Genomic DNA, 20,830 nt, shown 5'->3' with positions numbered 1-20,830 from the left:
AACTGAATTTTACTTGGTATTTTATCATGGATATATATGCATGAATTAAATAAGGGGTTCCGCTAAAAATTTTGTACAGATGCTCGAGTTCGACAAAATACACCTGAAGAAAGTCAGAGGTTACATCAGCCGAAACGTTATGAGAATAACGCTCAAGATGAGAACAGTAGTCTGAATAATCCAAATAATCAATCCTAATCTCCAAATTTCAGAAACAGAAAAGATGATGAGTCGATATTTTACAACAGTTCTTCAAGTTAGATCTAAATAGCATTGCAAAGAAAATCGATATTTGATTCTACCTAGCCATTTTGTCTTTTTCTTTTATTCTAGCATGTCCAAAAAATCCAAATCACACAAAACGTTCATCTTATTTATACCTTACTTATATCACATTTTTTTTTTTCAGGCTTCAGTATTGCATATGTCGTCACTATTTCATGCTTTTATCCTGTGTCAGGTAAGATTATTATTTTATTATTTTCAACAACCCTTTAATAATAGACTAGCAGGCTGCCTAGTATTGCCTAGTCGTAAAATACTCTAAGCGAAACTGGAATAGGGCCGACCACCTCCCTAGATGAGTTCATAATTAAAGTTTCACAATAACCCTTATCCCCGAGTGGCCCTTGGGCCTTGATAAGTGGTGAACTCCATGTAAAAAAAAAAGAAAAAAGTATGATATTTTAATTTATGCAGATTTTGCATTATTATATTATTATCCATTGATTATTATATTGTACCCAATATATAGTAGTGATTTCAAAAGTTAAAAAAAAAAAATGACTTGGCTTGGGTGTCATCAGCTGGAATCAAAACCAAAACGTTTAGATCTCCAGCATTATTCACAGCCATTGGGGACATTATATAACAGCTGATAACAATGATGATAATAATACTGAGGGAGAGACATTTATTTTCTTGGTACATCATAACGACTGTGATGATAATTCTATATAATTTTATAATACGAAGCTGAGAGATATGATGCAACAGTTCTTGTTAACACATTCAGAGGGGGAGAGTCATTATTGATGATGGCAGAGGGGACACATAATACTTGGCGGGAGTTATACAAAGTTCATCTATAGATGATAGACAAAAGCACATTTACCTTTCAGCTGTAATGACAACGACAAAGACAAGGTTTGCAAATATGAATCATGATTCTTTATTCTTCATCCGGATGATTGATGAATCAGGAATTCAAGCTTTTATGATTACATGATCTTATCTTCCCCCTTTGCCTCCAAGGGGCGTCAGCTCCCAGTCTGATCGACTTGACTCTCTCTGAGTCTCTTCTCTGGCTCTCTGGCTCTGCCTGTGACTGTCTCCTAACTCGAACCCATCTCAATATATTGGGAATTCCCTTTCCTTATGACGTCAAAGTGTGACCAACACTGTGATCTCTTCACGTGTTCAAATTACACGTCTCCTAATCACGTTTGGTAACAAAGAAATTCCTAAATGAATTGTTTCATTTATTACCTATTTATTTCATCATTATTTGTAACCTATTTTGTTAATCATTATTTCCAACTTTGTATTGTCCATTCTTTTAACTGACATTTTTAATATCCAAGAATGAACAATCGCTGCATTCCTAAATTGAATATCTCTATTATCTTTTAACTCCTGCTTACTGGGTTCGATTCTATCTTTTCCAAATATCATTTTCAAACTTATCTAGTTTGTTCTTTTACTTACTGGGGTCTTTCCCCTTCTCATGTAACACCATGTCACACATTTAGCACTCCAGCCTTATTCATAACATATTACCTAAGGTCACAGGAATATCAAAGCTTTACAAATTAACCAGCTTAAACATATAAATGTATATTTGTGCATGTGTACAAAACATTTATGTTATTGCTTTTTCTTTTTTTTTTTTTTTTTTACAAAACTCAATCATGCTCTGTAAAACCAAAAATAAAAAAATATTTTCTACAAAACAACCGATCTAAACACCATGAATAAATATTTGAAGACAAAGAACTTGAAGCATAAAACTTTTGCTAAACGATTGAACCTGAAAAAGGGTTGATATGCCATAAAACAAAACAACCAAACTAAACACCATGAATAAATATTTAAAGTTATAAAAAACTTGAAGAAAAAAAAAAAATATTTTTTTCACAAAATTACTGGATTCAACATTAAATTACCCAAAAATGGTTGATATGATGTAAAAAAAAAAAAAAAAAAAAATTATAATAATCTGAACCTTTTCATTACCAGTAAGAAACAAAAAATAAGTCAATTTATAAATTTTTTCTTTTATTTGAACTTAAGTGTTGAGACATTATGTTGAACAAAGATGGCGGTGAAGAAGCAGTGAAGTACGATCCTGAGTGTAATTGCCAGTAACAAAGATGGCGGCGAACTGATTGAATCCAGAATTCAACAATTTTTATTGTAACTTTGGAAGCTTTTCATTGGTTGCTTATTGTGACTTGTGGTTATAAAAACAATGGTCGAAATCATTGGTCTCATGCCCCCCATTAGGAGTCGAAAACATTCAACATGAACTGATATACAGAAAGAGAAAAATTTGAAAAACTGTTGATGGGTACCTAAAGTTGTGTGTGTGTGTGAGTGTGTGTGTTAGCTTTTATATGAGAGAGAGAGTTGTGTACATTCATGTATTTCTATATAAAGAATTCATCCCTAAGATAATCAACGATCATTATGAATTTGTAAACACGGCTGCTTAGGGCAATGTGGGCTATATTTAATTTTATGTAATGAGGTTAAAGAAAATTCAGATATTTCCAATTTTTTTGTGAAATTTTCACAGGAGGTATAAAGCATTAATTAATAAATATTTCCGAAATTTTAGTTTCTTTTAAGCATTTGAAATGGTTTTAGAGCACAAATTTCCTTTAAAAATGAAAATATTTGCATTGAATTTGATCCATAATTATCAGACATTAATTAAGCAGGATTTCCAAAATGACAATTTCTTAAAATTTGTTAAGCTTAAATATTAGACATTTTCTAGAATCGTAGTTTCTTTTTCATATTTTTTTAATGATACTTTTTAAGAATAAGTATCTAGAGATTTGAAGTTGTAATTTAGAAATGATGTGATCAGTTTCAATTATGAACAGAGACAAATCGTGTTGCGAGGTTTTTACACAATATAATACAAACTAAATCAATTTTGCAAATTAAAACGTTTATTGGTTTATGGTAGAAATAAAAAAAATATAAAAAAAAGTCAAACCAAACTCCAAGAATAAATATTTGAAAATATAAAAACTTGAAACATAAAGCCATTTTCAAAAATTACTGGATTTGACGTCGAATAACCCAAAAATGGCAACCAAACAGCATACTTATAATAATCTGAACTTAAAATAAACATAAAAATAAGTCAATTTTTAAAATTTCAGCATTAAATAAATTCATGATATGCTATAAAACAAACTAACCAAACCTTTTTTATGCACCCAACATCTAATCTTGCTAAAGGAGAACATAATTTTATTTTTTGTATTTGAGAAATTAGGTGCAGACAGAGACATTGGGTAGTTTATTTATAATTTTATTTTTCTGTTCTGTTTTTTTTTTTTTTTTTTTTTAAATGTGACTTTACTTTTTTTTTTTCCTGATTTGTATCCAGTTGTGGACAATGTACTGTGAAGCAGCCGCTGCTCACTATCCACCAAACAGCGATCATCATCAAACTGCCTCGGACAATGTGATGGATTTTTGGGCCAGGGTCACACCTGGAGTTCTACAGTTACTTTCACACTCAAAAGTGGTAAGTATGCCCCAACCATAATTCTCACAATTATATGTCAATATAAATAAAATAATTGTATAATTCACCAAATGATAAAAGACTATTAAAAAGATTATGCGGGACAAAAAACATTTCATTTATTAATAACTTGTCTACGACAGTAAATAAGATATGTTAGACATCAGATTAAAATATAGAATGCATTGTTTCCATAGAACAAACTATCTATCAGCTGTCATACTTGTCGAGGATCCATTCTCGGAATAGAATAGAATTAAGACAATATCCTTTTAACAACAATAAGTAATAAATGTGGCTTAATCCAACATTTATCACATTTTCACAAGTTTGTCGATGATGACATTAGGCATCTTGATGCCACATAAGCATGGGGTGATTTCTTGCAGAGAGGTGTTGACGTCCTCCTATGTACAGCACATGGTATTCCTAAATGATCACCCATCTGGTACTGACCAGGCTCAATGTTGCTTAACCTTGGTGATCTGAGAACCACTGTGTCAACGTGATTAGACAATATATCATATTAGTGTAATCATATAATATTACTCGTATATCTCTATGATATAACACTAGCAGGACCTGTGGAAATTCCATAGGGGACTCATATGTAATATAATGATGTTGGCATTCTACAGATGTTCAGTGTAAATGGAGATGCTCTGATATTGTAACTTTTTTGCTAAAACTGCAAAAGTATTTATCTAACCTAGCCTGAGCGCCTGGTCATAAAGTACGCTTAAATATGATATTTTAATTCTTGTAGATTTTGTATATATTATTATAGAGTTAATGTTCTATCAATTTTTATATATTATAAAGTTGTGATTTCAAAAATAAAACAATATATTCATATGACTTGGGTACATTAGCTTGAATTGAAGCCAAAATAAAAAATAAATGTATGTGTGTCTATATATATATATATATATATATATATATATATATATATATATAATGTTATGGTGGCACCCACTCATTTACATATGTGGATAATATTACACATAAATAACAAGACTCGGTTAGTCTGAGTGTGTGTTAACCAGAAGCTACCGAAGGCCGAGCCGAGAGCAGATATGTTCTCCAGCCAAGACTCTCTTACCTGAGACAACCATTATGTAAATATCCTGTAAATATACTTTTCCTAATACACTTCTTATTGATCTACCTTTGTTTGTTGAGTCTTCATTTGTATTGCCTTATACGTTATTTGCAACCATGACAATATATATATATATATATATATATATATATATATAAACTTGAGTTCCTTCAGCCATAATCGAAACCAAAACTTATGAAGAATTCTTGAATAAATTATTAATAAAAAAATAGATGACTTAGATGCCATCAGTTATAATCGAAACCGAAACTTATAAAAAATTCTAGGTAAAATTATTTATTAAAAGAAATGGAAGTGCATAACAATTAAATGACCTGGATGTAAGCGTGACACAGAAAATAACACACATGCTATCATATATATATATATACATTACTCGTATATCTCTATCATACATTGTGGTGGTTTTGTAGATCAGTGATTTTTTTAAACTAACACATTTCAAGTGAAAGCATTATTACATACTTACCTGTTATGGCAAAATTAGTGTAAATTCCAAAAATTATGAAAAATGATCCAGTAGAAGATCTGTTAGATGTATTTTTAACAAAAAAATCATTAGGAATTACAATGAGATTGTGCATTTAAAAATGGCGGGCCTTTAATTTAAGTCAAGATGATGTGAATTTAATATTCAAACTGTGGCTATTTTCGTCACGCTCAAGTGTGAAATACTATGAACATGCATGTGTAACATGGCCATTATGCTCGAATCGTGTTTATTAGAGTTCAAATCTCTCTTGGACCCCTCACACCGTCTGATACCATCGAAAAAGACATTTATTACCATTATTTTCTAAACAATGTCTGCTTTTTATTTTTTCTAACTAATACCCTTCTGTGTCAACACCAACTTAATGTTCTTCTTTAGTTGGTCTAGATTGTGAGAATTATTTGCATAAACTTTTTATTTTAAAGTCGCTCAAAGATAAAAATCACATTCGAGGAATGTGGTGATCATAACTCTTTGCTTATTGTTCTCTCTTACTTAAACATGTCATGAACTTGTGTCAGTTATCTGTAAGACGTGTGGCATGTTGCACCATTTTGTTGGAAAAAGAATTGTACTTTGTCTTGTGGTGTCAGTTGGTCATTAAGATAAAGATTAAATATGTGGGGCTACTTTTAAGTGGGCTGCTTAATATAAAATTAATAAAAAATATTATATATAAGATTATTTGGGTTTTTCAAACTACTGCTCTCATCTTGAGTGTCATCTGCACAACTTTTTGGTCAGTGTAACTACGTATCTTCTTCGGGTGAATCTTGTCAAACCCAAGAATCATTCTATCAAACTTAGAAATCTGGGAGGCTTTGTGTTTTCACAAGCTTCTGGGCTTGACCTTTACTCCTGATCTGAAATGGAACATATACATCAAATCCATTGCCAAGGTTGCTAGATAAATGATGGGATCCTTCTATCGATCCAGTAGATATCTCACTGTTGATGCAATTCTCTACTTATATAAGAGCCAGGTACGTCCACCACATTTTGGCAGGAGCTACTAGAAAGGACTTATCCTACCTTGATAGAGTTCAAAATAGACTTCGTAGCCTAATGTCAACACCAGCTTAAAAGTCTCTCGCCACCACTGCAGGGCCACACATTCATCTCATCCGGTGTGCGTTCTTTTTACTGTTCCAACCTCATGCTGGCATCAGCCAGACATTTCTTGCCTTCGACTTTACGCATCCATCTTCTCCAGCACGGACTTCACTTCTCCCAACCACTTAGTGTTTCTTTTTCTTGTCACGCAAGCCAATGCATGCTTCCTAATTTGCATATGTGCTTTTTTGGGCTAATGCTGCTATATCTTCGCAAGTATATCCCGGTTAAGGGAGATAAGATAAACCACCTAGTATTTCCAAATGGTCACTCATCTTGTACTGGCCAGGCTCAATGTTGCTTAACTTCAGTGATCTGATGGGGGCAGGTGTGTTGACATGATTATGTCGTATGAGGTATGTTACCAGTGGGCTTTTATCAAAATGGGATTAGTTTTGCAAGATTAACATTCTTTTAAATTCACATGTTTTTATTTTTATGTAATCACCAAAAAATGTAAATCAGTGAAGAAGAATTGTCTCCCTTCCAACTAAAATTTTATTTATTTTTCTGTATAAGTTTTAAAAATCAACAAACTAATAAAACTTCAGAAGACTAATAAAAATACACCTTGAACAATGCTGGGTAAGTGTTGCTAATATATATATATATATATGCCATGCTTAACGCCAATGAACTAATGAAAACTTGTGTTAACATGTTTATGACATGTATGAAGGTGTTAGTTTATTGCTATTTATCATGCATTCCGCGGCTTTTACCTTACTATTAAATCTGTAAGTTGTTGAATAAATCTATTAATGATTATGCTTTGTCCTTTTGTCCGCTGTTCATTTTTGGAGTTAGTATTAAACCAATCACATGTATCATCAGACTTGACAACTGGCAGATGTTGATTCTGTTTATTTCTTCATCTGGCGATCTGTTATGTTAAAATCTTTGCTCATTTGTGAATGCAGAGACTTTGTGAATCAGGGAAGATTAAAGAACTGCATCAAAAATGATTCTATGTTTTATTCTTTATGATTTGCGACATTAAAAGTTGTCATTACCTATTTATTTATTTATTTATTTGTTTTTTTATTTGTTTGTTTATTTATTTGTTTATTTGTTTATTTATTTATTTATCTGTTTATATGTTTGTTTATTTATTTGTTTATTTATTTGTTTGTTTATTTATTTGTTTGTTTATTTGTGGACTGTTATCCTCATCTTCATGGTTGTTGTTGTTTCACCACATTTCGGCCAATTCATCCTCTCCCCTTCTTCGATGGGATAAGAATGCTGAAACAACTGTATCCAAAGTAATTACTGCCTTTCATAGTTATTGTCTCACCACGTTTTGATCAACTAAATCTCTGGCCTGATATGTATTCTATTTTTTTTTTGACAACATCTATTATATAAAAGCGAAAATGTGTTTGTGTGTGTGTGTGTGCACATTTTTGTATTTCTGGCGAAGGCTTTTTTCGTGGAAGCGCTTGTGGGAGGGTACTGTTTCTTAGAACTTTTTATATGCTCCCTAGATTATAATATCTCTGATTTACGAAAGGAGGCCATCTTTATTTTTTATTTGAGCGACTTTTATTTTATAAAATTCACGCTATTTCTTCCTCTCGCCTACTTGTTTGTCTTTTTCATATAAAAAGCGAAAGTAATCGAAGAAACTACAATCTACCTGGCACTCTTGCCAAAAAGCAATAAGCTTTGATCAATGTGGAGAAAACCCGTCATATCAGACAATTGCTATTCATTTGGACACTCCCCTTTTTATGGAGAGCTTGTTTTCCCCAACATCTTGAGGTGGAACAAACAAATACGCAGAAACTGGCTTGTAGCCAAAGTTAAGTGCGGGATTTCATTCCCCTATGGCGTGATGACCTCATTAAATTTACGCACCTGTGTGAACTCATTCACTTAACTTTTTCATTGTTTAATTTCAACCATTCTCATTTCCTCTGCCCTCTTAGCGTCACAGTAAGTTATCGGGTTATCACTTTCTTTTCCGTCTTCGCCTCAAGGCTTCGGGTTCAAGACTACCTACCTACGAAAACTTTTTATTTTCCTACACACACACCGACAAACACCCGGACAACGCCAGGGACCCCCGCTAGTCTATAATATAAATCTCACCTGTCTGTTGAAATGTATGTATGTTTGTATGTCTGCTTAAAACTTTCGACGGAGGCGATGGATTTTCTCGAGATCGGTATCATTTTGAAGCTCAACCCTTCGGATGACAAATATTGAAAAATCAGCTAAAAACATTAATTCTTTCACCTTCATCTGGACACTTTTCTACAGAGAGGGGTCGCTTTTTTCACCGATATTTTCAAAAGTCATCACCTCTTTTCGATTGACTAGCCTTAATTTAAACCTTTGCCACTTTCGGTTTGGTGATGGACGCAGCAGTAAAGACGTCACTTTTTTTTTTTTCACATTCTTTTCCTCGTTCGCAGCACGGGTTCAAGCCTGCCTGCTCACTACCAACTTTTTTTGCTCAACACACACCTCCAAACACCCGGGCAACACCAGGCACCCAGGCTAGTAAATAATAGAATGGAAAAAAAAAATCTTATGTTGTGTTTCTTTAGGGTTAAGAAAGATAAAAAAAATAATAGGCAATGTAAAGTCACACATTTTAGAAAACATTTTATTTAATGAATTTAAATAAGAAAATTTGAAAACCTGAAAATGTTGTGGAATGAAAAATTTTTTTTTTTTTTTTTTTTTTTGGTGTTATTAAATTCCGAATTTTTGCCAATAACCTGGTTTTATCAAGGAGATGTCAGTCCGTTTAAGTTTTTTTTTTCTTCTTCTTCATAATGATGTAATAAGAGGTCGAAGCCTCCCGAAGAGAAAATACGTCTTGTCTCAGTAACAGTTTATATCCATGTGTTGTCGCTTGGTTTAAGCGCGAAATTGAAGCCATGTAAAGTTACACATTTTAGAAAACATTTTTTTAATGAATTTAAATAAGAAAATTTGAAAACCTGAAAATGTTGTAAATGATAAAATCATTTTTATTTACTTTTTTTTTTTTTTGGTGTTATTAAATTCTGAAGTTTTGCCAATAACCTGGCTTTATCAAGGAGATGTCAGTCCGATTAATAATATTTTTTTTTTAAATTCTTAATTCTTTAAAAAAAATTTTCAGCTTGCAGAAATGGTAAATCTTCACTTCCTTCGACTTATGGAAGCATTGCAAGAATGCAACTCTTCAGTTCTGGCAAAAGTAAGTTCACTTTATCTTTTAATTTTTTTTATAAATCATTTATTTGGATTATTCGAGCAACTAGTCATATTTACCAGGAGGCTAGACATAAAGTCAGGTGTTTGGTTTGGTGAAAGTGTTTTGAATATGCTGAAAACGAATATCGGTTGATTCTATTGCTGGCATTGGTTTTCCCCGATATTTTTCCAATTAGAATTTAGTTATCTTTGCGATTCAAGTTTCCACTTCACTTCCGGTTGTTAAAAATGGCTTTTCTAAATAATAACGTCATTTAGAAAAAGCCATCATTTTTTTTTTTCCTTTCTTTCCACTTCAACACTAACCATTAAAAATTGACGACTTTTATAGGTTTTCGAGTATACTGAAAACAAATATCACTTTTAAATTTTGCACAGACAAGTAGTTTTATGGATATTAAGAAATTTATTATCCAATTAAATCCTACTGGCGGCCATGTTTTTTTCCCAACTGAACAAGTACTAATGGGCATGCATCTTACACCCTCCCTCCTCCCCGTGTTAAGAATGGCAAAAAAGGCCACTGACATTTATTAACAAATACATTGGAAAACAAATGTTTTAATATCCAAAAAACTACTTGTGTGCGCAAAATTTAAATGTGATATTCGTTTTCAGCATGCCTGAAAACCTTTAAAAGTCATCATTTTAAAGCTGAGTGTAAAGGTGGAAAGAAAGTAAAAATTTACTGAAAAGCCATTCTTAACATGGAGAGGGAGGTTTCCTTTACCTATTCTGTACTTTCACCTAATAATTTAATAAGCAAAAGATACTGTAAAAATTCAACTAAAACCGGAAGTTAAGTGGAAACTTTAATCATAAAGACACCTACAATTTTTTCTAGAAAGACATCGGATACTTACAGGATGAACTACATGAAGGTTGCCAACAATCTTAAGCGAAAATGTTTCTGTGGAACTTGGCACACCCAGGTTTTCAGTCTGTGTCATTAACCACTTCGCCAACGTCACCCTTATCTTGAATGCTATTTTCACAATGTTTTGCTTAATGCAACTTATGACCTTTTTCAGGTGCATCTTGTGAAACTTGGGAATCCTTATGCCAAACTTTATCTCGTACTACCTGGATGCCTGGCATTGGCCGGTCATACAATACGTTTAACGTTTAAACATGATATTTTAATTCATGCAGATTGCATATGTATTATCATAGAATCAATTCTCTGTTGATTATTATATATTATAAGGAATAATTTCCCCGGTGAACTAATTTGCAAAAAAAATAAATAAATAAATAAAAATAATGATGTTGTTCGTCAAATTCCATATGTGTTTGTTTACAATATCACGTCGACTGATATTTGGACTTGACAATGAATGCTCTGGAAAAGTCACTTCTGATTAATGTTTAGTTTTAAAATATGCAAACGAAGAAATGATTTGCAGCGATTTTAAATGGTAACTCTTTTATCATAAATTGAACTCATTAATAAGAAAAAAATTTAAATAAAATTGTGAGGTACACTTGGGCTTGAACAGGGGATCATTCAATCTATAGTCAAAATCTCTAGCATTGAGCTATATTGCCAGATGTCAATAATTCTGTTTTATTTTAAGAAGAAATCATTTGCTAATATTTTATTATCTCCCTTGCCTGTGTAGCAATTTTTTTTTTTTATCTATAAGAAAAAAACATATTTAGGATGGGATTTTTCCGATTTTTAATACTTAATGGATAAATTTCTGTATAAAACATATTTAAGAGCACTGCCAGACATAAATTACCTTTCTATGAAATTTGCAAAAGATAAGCTCAGCCGATTTGGAACTTATGGGAAAGGAACTCGCACAAAGTTACTTTTATATATTAGTAGAGGTATCTATCTATCTATCTATCTATCTATAAAGTTGAGTTTTTTGTTGCACTTACATTGATATTAAAAGTCTACTTTTTCTATTTAAAAATTATTAAGACAAACTTTTTAATATAGTCAGTCATGGATATGCGAGCTACTAAGTAAAACTCAACTAATTTGCATATTTAAAAAAAACAAAACTTTTATTTATTAATTATTCATTTTTATGTTTTCTTATTAGGTGATTGGTCTCATTTAATAATTACGCTTGGTTCTTTTATGCATATTTTCAACATTGTGCATAATTGGATAAAATGGTTCAAGCAGACACAAATGTATTTATATATAAGTGACCTTGTCTGTGTGTGTGCGGAAAGTCTCTACCAAAATCCTCTTTGAATTTTTGGTCTACAGACTTGAAACTTGATATATAGGGTATTTAGACTCGTGGAACAATTTTGATTTTAGCCTATTACAGTAACTTCTAAGAGGTCAAAAAGAGAAATAAACAGTCGATCTTGGCAGAGTAAGTCAAATAAATTTGTTACTTCTGCTGTTACTTTTGTGCATGCGCAAAATCAAACATTCATTGCTCAAAATCACATATCCATCTGCTAGTAGCTCAGACGATAACAACACTGGAGTGATAATTAATGGCTAAGACTGGAGCACTGTGCATTTTGGTTTTGCTTCTAGTGGATGCTACCCAAGTCAGATTTTTTTTTTTTTTTTATATATTTTGAAATCATTACTATATACTACATAATATTCAATGAAAGCAGTAGTCCAAATAATACAAGTTATTTTTTACATTTTTATATACGTTAGGACATAATAAAGATTGTAACAAATAAGGCTGGAGAGCTATATGTTTGGGGTTCGATTCTAGCTAATGGCATCCATATTTTTTTGAAACTTTAAATCACTATTCTATATTGGGTACAATAAAATAATCGATAGAATATATTGGTTCTGCTGCTGCTGCAGCAGCAGCAGCAACAGCAACAACAACAACAACAATAATAATAATAATAATAATAATAAATAATACAAATCTGCATGAATTAAAGTACCTTAAGCATATTTTATGACCAGGCAATGCCAGGTGGCCTATTAGTGCGTGTGTATATATATATATATATATGTGTGTGTGTGTGTCAATGCATGTGTGTTTCCTATAGAAAGGACGGTTAGAGAATCTACATAAAAGTTTAATGAAAGTGTCCCAAATTTGTATGTGCTTTCAAACAAAACTTCCAATATGTATGTCTGTTTTTAATAAAATTTAACCCATATATATAAGATACTAATCCAGAGAATTAGTCAAAATCTCAGTTTCTTCCGACTATAGTAAGAAGTGAACCAGAGAGAGAGCATCAGTAATAAAAATAAAAAATTTTTTTTAAAGTAATATGGTTTTATGAACTTATTGCAAAATAATGTTTCTCATTAAATCCCGAGATATGAGTCTTCCTGCAAGTTAAAAAAAAAAAAAAAAAAATTCTCAATGACATTTTGCAGGATAAGGGAGATAATTACAAATAATTCAAACTTTTACAAGATTTTAGAAAGCCATTCTTTACATAGGGAGGGTGGCATTGGAAAAAAAAACTCAAATTTGTTTAAAAATGATTTTATTTATAAAAATGAAACTACTTGATTCAAATTATGTGCTTTTTGGTGTACAATATTTTTTTTTCCATCACACGTATGTACATCATACAGATTTTTCTTTGTTTTTTTCTTGGAGGGGGGGGGTACTGTACGGTTATAGACTAGCACCTAAAATTTTCCAGGGTTTTCACAAATTTCCATTATTTTTTCTCTATTATTTAAACACAGCAAAGTAAAAAGTAATTATCAAACTTGTATGAATTCTGTTTACATTATTCCTAATGTTAAACGTTTTCTAGTAAACATTAATTAAAATATATTTGTGCAGATGGATTTGATATTATGTTGTAAACAGGATGTGTTCTAGATAGAGGGGGGGATCATTTGTATGATTTCTGCACATTTTATACAATGTGGCATAATCGTGTTGACATACCCATTTAATCATTGAAGTTAAGCAATGTTGAGCCTGGTCAATACTAAAATGGGAATACCAAGTGGTGTATGTGCACTCTGCTTATCTCTGTATTGTTTCCTGTCATCCCGAACTTCTTGCCACTTATTACTTGTATTTGTTTCGCCTATCACTATTGATCGGTTGAGCCAGCTCCAACCATTGCGTTAGTCACATCTTGAATTGAGGCGAACCACGCCCGACGATCTGATGCTGCAGCAGCCATGAGTGTGAGCCATTTGCGGTTTCAGCGACGTAGACCGTAGAGGTGAGGACCCAGAATCAACTCGGAGTCTTGTTTGACCATCTCGATCCAAGTTTTCAGCTGTCCACTGCACGTTTCTTCCAGCCTTGCAGTGGGGCCAGGTTGATAGCCTCATGGATGGCATTGCCCGGTCAACGACGAAGGGCATAGCCAAACGCCTCATGAGGATGGCTTTTTGTGAGAGAAGATGTCTTGCAGTGTGTGTGGATCAGTGTTGCGGACAAAATGCTGTCAGCAAATCCGAAGGATGTGACCTAGACACTGATTATCAAACACCTCAAGTTTGCAGTGTTTAATCATCACTGTCTACACTGCATCCTCTAGGTTCGCTAGTAGTCACTGGAATCAAGTAATGCTGATTTAGGAGCGAATTGTGCAGCTATTGCGCCAAAGATATACACTCGTGTACTCATGATCAACGTGATTTTAAAACACGTATTGTGATACCGTTGTGGCATGATGGTCCAAATTCAAGTATTACAGGGTTGAACGATAAAATTATTGCTCTAGAAAAGATGACATAATTCCATTTCCGTTTGATGAAGACTAGTTTTCTTTTTTCTTGCAAACCATCTACTAGTTGGCCAGTTGTGTACAAATCCCAAGAGCAATAGGAACCTTCTATCATGTCTGAAAGTGACAAGATGTTCAGCTAACGAGATTGAAGATGCACCACTGTATAACTCATGCTCTCTACCGATCCAAGTTATGACAACAGGATCATTGCCAGTACTAATAATAGGGACATGCCCAAGATGATGAAAACAGTTTCCAGCTATGGTTCTGGTCTTTGATGTGGTTTTAAGTGAGGGCCACATTATGCCACCTCACATCTTCGAAGTCGGCTTGGAAGTCAACACCAAAATGTACCTGGATGTGCTGAAGATGTGGTGTATCTGCAAACAAAATAAAGGGCTTACCTGTGTTGCTCTATGTGAAAGAAGAGACAAAATGGCTGACTCATTTATGCACTTGGAGTGCATGAATAGAAGGCAGAGTATAATGAGAAAGGCAGTTTTTTTTGTTTTAGTAAGACGTAAAAGGAGGTGAACAGATCGTTAAGGTAAATTGGAGAAAGGAGAGAGGGTGCCTTTGCATTGGGTGAGCACTTTTAACCAGCCTACTCTTTCGTAGAGCATGGAACAGTGTGGTGTTCCCCTGGTGCAATCAAGACCCTGGATGTTTTAAATTGAAGTTGTAGTGTTGTTTTCTTTAGGGTGATACTTATCGTTCCACCCTGTAATTGTGACCCTCACTAATATACTGATTCTAGCCGCTAAATATAGTTCAATGCTATGAAGATTGTATATGTTCTGGTTAGTTGCTTTATGCCCCTAAATATCTGCAGAATTTTAGCACTGACTCCACTGGTTTGGAACGTTTTGTAAATGCAACCTTTACAGGGGATATTCATTGTCTCGAGATTGAATGGTTTCATGAGATATAATCATTAATGTAACTTTACATATGCTTCCAGTATTTTTTTTTTTTTAACCTAACACACAGGTTCTTGTATATTTGATAAAATTTTCCAAAAAGTAACTACCTAAAAGATACAATACACTTATTTATCTCCCAAACTATCATGTCCAATCTTGCACACTCCAAGGGCAGATAACTCCTTTCTTCATTGCAAGAGAAATAACTTATTTAAGTTATTTGTATTTTGTTTTAACTTTTACCATATTTGTATATAAAGCTAACCTGTCTGTCAAATAATGATTTTTATTTATCATTTTCTATTTCAGTTATTCCCCATGTGGACTGCAATCTTATTTGCGTATCATTCTCAGGTAATTAAGTTTAATTAACCTTTTTGGTAAAAGTGCAGTATAGTTAATAGGACAAAAAAAAAAAAAAAAAAAAAAAAAAAAATATGCAACATAACTGTTACCAAATGCAATCAAATTTACTTTTCTACTTCTCAGTATAATTTACAAGTGTGGATATTGATTGTAAGATTTATCTATGTATTTGTTATCGTCACTTTAACTCAGCCAAACACAAGTATTTTCCATTTTGTATGATATTGTAAACAGGATATATTTTAGATAGTCATTTTATCATTTGTGGATGTCTTGTACAATCATGTAAAACAGCTTTACACATGTTTCCATTATTTTTGCTCTTATATAAATCTCCCACAAAAAAAAAAAAAAAATTTACAAAGCTACTATGAACTCCATTTACACTTCTAACATTAAATATCTAAGACATTATTTATTCCCAAAATTGTCATTGCTGATGTTAACTCCAAATTTACTTTCCTACATATCAGTATAATTTTTAAGTGTCAATATTGATTGTAAAATTTATTATGTATGTTTGGCTAAGTAAGAGTGATGACAACAAATTGTCATCACTCTTACTTAGCCAAACAAGTATTTTCGATTCATGGTTATCAATTATTTTGGAGGAGATGATTGCTAATTTCAGTCTTAAAAGATAGTAAAAAAAAAAAAAAAAAAAATGTAAGCCTAAGTCTTCTACAGCATAATTCACATTGACATACCGGTTCCTGTTAGATCAAAGTTAAGCAATGTTAAGCCTGGTCAGTATTAAAATGAGTAACCATTTGAGAATTCCAGTTGCTGCATGTGCTTTCCGCTTATCTCAGCATTGTTTCCAATCATCTAGCACTTCTCCCTGCAACTGAACTCAAGCAGTGCCGATTCAGGAGAGGTGTGGTTTGAGATTGCACAACACTTGCCTTACAATTTCACATTCAGAGTGTATCCATTGTCTTAAAACTGAATGGAGGCATTGCATTGCAAGCTTTAGTCTGGGGTTGGTTGCCAGTTGGATTAGCTTCTAATTATTAAAATCATTAAAAAAAAAAAAAAAAAAAAAAAATCTTTATTTCATTCAGTTTTGCTATTTAGGATGCTGTAAGTGCCCCCCCCCCCCAAACAAAGTCGAAGTTTTTTTAAAACCATACAGACTTGTATTATTAACTAACACTGTAGGTTCATTATGTTTGGCTGCGAATGAACCTCCCTAGCTTTCAACTCATTCATTTGCTGTAAAACTCGACTCATGATTAGTTCTCTTCACCTTTTTAAAGAAAAAAAAAAAATAAATAAAAACAAAACAAAAACACCCTACTTCCTCATCATTCCAATCAGCAACCCATAAGCAATTTTGAGGTGACTCAGATTTAACCTTTGAAAGTTTCCATGGTAAAAGTCGATTCATCTAATGCAGGTATGAACCTTTAATGTCATACAATCGTTGACTTTTCAGAGGTATTTTGTCACAAGTTTTATTTTTAAAAGAAATCATTTTGCTCGTTTTATAAAGTTACAATCTGGAAAGAGATGGGGGAGAGCATAATTTACAAAGTCATCTCAATAATAAGCAGGGCAGTTTTTTTGTTTTTTTTTATATAATTTTACTCTTTCTTCCTATATTTGTTAACCGTAGTTAATTTTTACCATTCTATGGTGTACGAAGTGCCTTCAATAAGTTTTCAGATTTGTTTTTGTACAAGCCTTGAAAATTCAGTATATTATTGCTATACATCTTATGAGATAATTGACCAATTTTTTATGATTTCAGGTTCCAATAAACAGCTACAGTAGGAATTGGCATATACCTTACTAAAACCTGATTGTCACAGCTGGTGAATTTCAAAAATGCAATCCGAACATGGACACTTCAGAAGAAGGATATGCACTAAAATTCTCTTTTAAACTTAGAAAAAAATGCCATAGAAACGTAGAATATTGTGACATGGGTCATTGACATGGTCACATAAGAGGACTTCCATAAGTTGTTGGAACAGTACAAGTGCATTGCAGCCGGAGGAGATTACTTCGAGGGGAACTACAGTTTTATGTGTGTACTATCAGTAAAAGCTTATACAAGAAAATCTGGAAACTTATTGAAGGCACCTCATATTTTATGTTTAAGGTATTTTATTTAAAAAGTTAAGACAATTGATGACACCATAATTCTCCTCTACAAGGTTTTTAATAGAAACTATATGGTTGCTAATATATATATATATATATAATTTTAAAAGGTCCACCTGTAGCCCCTAGATGCATTAACGATTCCTTTATTTTTTGTATTGTTTTTTTAGCTTCCAGCTCATTTGCAAGTCCGTCTTCAAGCCTGTCAAAACTGGGAACCCCCGATCCAAAGCAAAAACCAAGCTTCGTTCACAGCATCAATTCTTATGGGTTGGCTGAAACGGATCCAATTTAAACTTGGACAAATTGAAGTCCAGTCTTCTGCGGCCACTCAGTTTTATACAGTGTAGAATGCATTTCATTATAACCTGCATTCATTTGGGGAGAGGAGAGGGATTTGTTTTATGCATGCTTTTTCTTTTTTATAGAAAAAAGATTGTCTTTTCTTTAATGCGGATATTCTGTAGACAAAAAGGTAGATGCTTTTAATTCTTCATATTGTTTTAATATTTATTTCGGTTCTGAATTTTTGGATTCTTTGGACTACCATTCTCATCTTAAAGTTTTATTCGCACAACGGTTCGCTTGACGTAACTTTCAACCTTCTTCAGGTGTTTCGCAAATTTCTATGTCAAACTTGCGAATCTGCATGAAACCGTCGCACAGCGGATAGATTAGTGAAATTCAGTTGTAAAAAATATATATTCCTGGAGATTGAAGGTTCAACCCCCCACATGGATGACTCCAAAATACAATCGTGAATCACTTAAGACTTCTACCTTGTCATGACTGATGGAATGAGAGTATACTACACCCATAGATTAAATAAACGGTCTTGTGTATATTCCCTAAATTCAACAAGATCCACCTGAAGAAGGCCAGCGGTTACATCGACCCAAACATTGTAAAATAATACTTAAGATTAAAACAGTAGTCTGAAGAATCCAAATATGAATATTTATTTATTAACCTTTAGGCGAGATTTTTTTTTTTTTAATTATATTTGAGATGTGGAATTGTTATTTGGATTATTTTTTAGTCAGACTAAATACGGCCTAAGCGTACAGGAAGGCAAAAACTGACTAAAAGTAAAATAATCCTGCACTTTTCCACTGTCAAATGAAAATAAAAAAAAATAAAAAGACAATTTTTTCTTTTAATTATTTTCCACTGTCAAATGAAAATAAAAATTTTATTTAGAGATTTTTAAAAAAAAAAATAAATAAGGGTTTAAATCAGTAATATGTGGGTTTCGAAACGGTATTTCTTTCACAAAGATAATTAAAAAAATTAATTTTAATTTTGTAATTGAATAAATAACTTAGAAATTAATCTGAATGTTTTTAGATTAGAGCTGATTGTATTATTACTTGTATTGATCAGACTATTGTTCTCATCATGAGTGTTATTTGTGCAATGTTTCAGTTGGTGTAGCCTTCGACAGGCATGTTGATTGCCACCGAAACCTTGCATAAATAACACTCAAGATGAGAACAAGTATGATCAATACAAGTAATAATAAAAACAATCAGCCCTAATCTAAAAAATTCTCAACTGTAGTAAGATTAATTTCTAAGTCCAATCAAAACTAGTAATACAAATAATCTTACTACCTTTTATTAGAAATAAATTTGAACACAATTCTTGGCAACAGTGGGTAAGTACAACTAGTGTGTGTGTGTGTGTGTGTGTGTATTATGCAACATTTTTCATTTAAGCAAACATTGTTAAAAAATAACAATTCAACTACAGAAGTGGTCGCTAGAAAAGCAGGAAATTTGTAAAAACGATTTATTTTTACAAAGTTTTTCAAATAAACATGTTATATTATACTCATAGATACTCAAAATGTCGTCAGAGCACTTTATTGCAGCGTCTTAACCTAGAAAACCAACAAAAAGAACCAATCAAAAAAATAAATAAATAAATAGTAATTTATTCATGATTTAAGCTGACCTTCAAATTTCCTGCTTTTCTAGCGACCATCCTGTACTTTTTATTTCTTCAAAACAAAAATTGAAATGGTAAAGCAGTATAATCAAGCAGTAAATTGTTATTTTTAACAATGTCTGCTTAAATGAAAAAGGCTGCATAAATACACTAATATGTGTGGAAAGATTGTTGCCTATTGTACAAAGTGTTAGGTTTTGAACACCATGTCAAGCCACATTGAAAAGTTGTGATACAATGAAACAGCTGTCTCTGGATGACATATCTGTTCTCAAATTATAAAATAAAAAACAGTTAATTGAATTAAATAAATCGTTTGATTTTTTTTTTTTGGGATTCATATTTCTTAAATGGTACACATTATATTACACAAGAAAAATAGCATTTATTAAAATTCTGTCTTCTGTGTTTTTCTTTAAGTAAATAAATGACCTTTTATCCCAAACCAAACTTATTTCTAATAAAAACATTCACTGTGGACTTATCGCCAGACGATGATCATGGCCACCACATTCACTGAACTTAATCCACTAGGAATGAAATGGGGGGGGTATCTGTTCTGATACTAAACTTCATCTTTCCTGTCCTCTTTTACCGAGGAGAAAATCCTTCTAGATGGAGGTAATTTTTTTATTTGTGTCATAATCCAGAGTGCCATTTTTGGGGAAGACGATTTTTTTTTTTTTTTACTCCGTATCATAAACCTACCTTGTGTCTGAACTCGTGGGGATGCAAGAAAATAGGTACACATTTTGGTCTTTTAGCTAGGAGTAATGTTTAGTATATGTTTTAATACTATGCTTCATCTTTTCTGTCATTGGCTAGTGACAGAGAAATCCTTATACACAGAGCCAATTTTTATTTTGTGCTGCTTTATAGGGAGCTGAATTTTTTAGATTGCGTTCTATCGTAAAAAGTCAGATTTTTTTTTTTTTGGGGGGGGAGTAATCAAATAACTCAGAAATAAAAAATATATACATACATATATCTACATGCATACAACTCCTTGCTTTCACTAAGTGCATTAAAATTTAATTCTTTACCGACCTGTATATTTTTTAAGTGTTGAAACTGATTAAGATTTATTTCTAAATTTGTTGACTTAAAAA

The 20,830-nt window shown here is 32.4% G+C and overlaps 1 protein-coding gene across 1 annotated transcript in view; it reads left to right on the top strand.

The window, feature by feature from the left end:
• Positions 1-18,961, top strand: part of LOC145267065 (protein unc-79 homolog) — a gene marked incomplete in the record, with an annotated part of 244,654 nt that extends 225,693 nt beyond the window's left edge. Inside the window, 5 exon segments of the mRNA XM_080123020.1 lie at positions 410-460; positions 3,626-3,766; positions 9,614-9,691; positions 15,606-15,650; positions 17,942-18,961. Of these exon segments, the coding sequence (XP_079979146.1) occupies positions 410-460; positions 3,626-3,766; positions 9,614-9,691; positions 15,606-15,650; positions 17,942-18,121 (495 nt within the window).
• Positions 18,962-20,830: the final 1,869 nt, after the last annotated feature.

This window comes from Euprymna scolopes, chromosome 42 (assembly GCF_053919585.1).
Source record: "Euprymna scolopes isolate OS-2025 chromosome 42, ASM5391958v1, whole genome shotgun sequence".
NCBI classification, from domain to species: domain Eukaryota; kingdom Metazoa; phylum Mollusca; class Cephalopoda; order Sepiida; family Sepiolidae; genus Euprymna; species Euprymna scolopes.
Note: the sequence above shows the minus strand (reverse complement) of the source record. Positions and strands in the feature narration are given on the sequence as shown.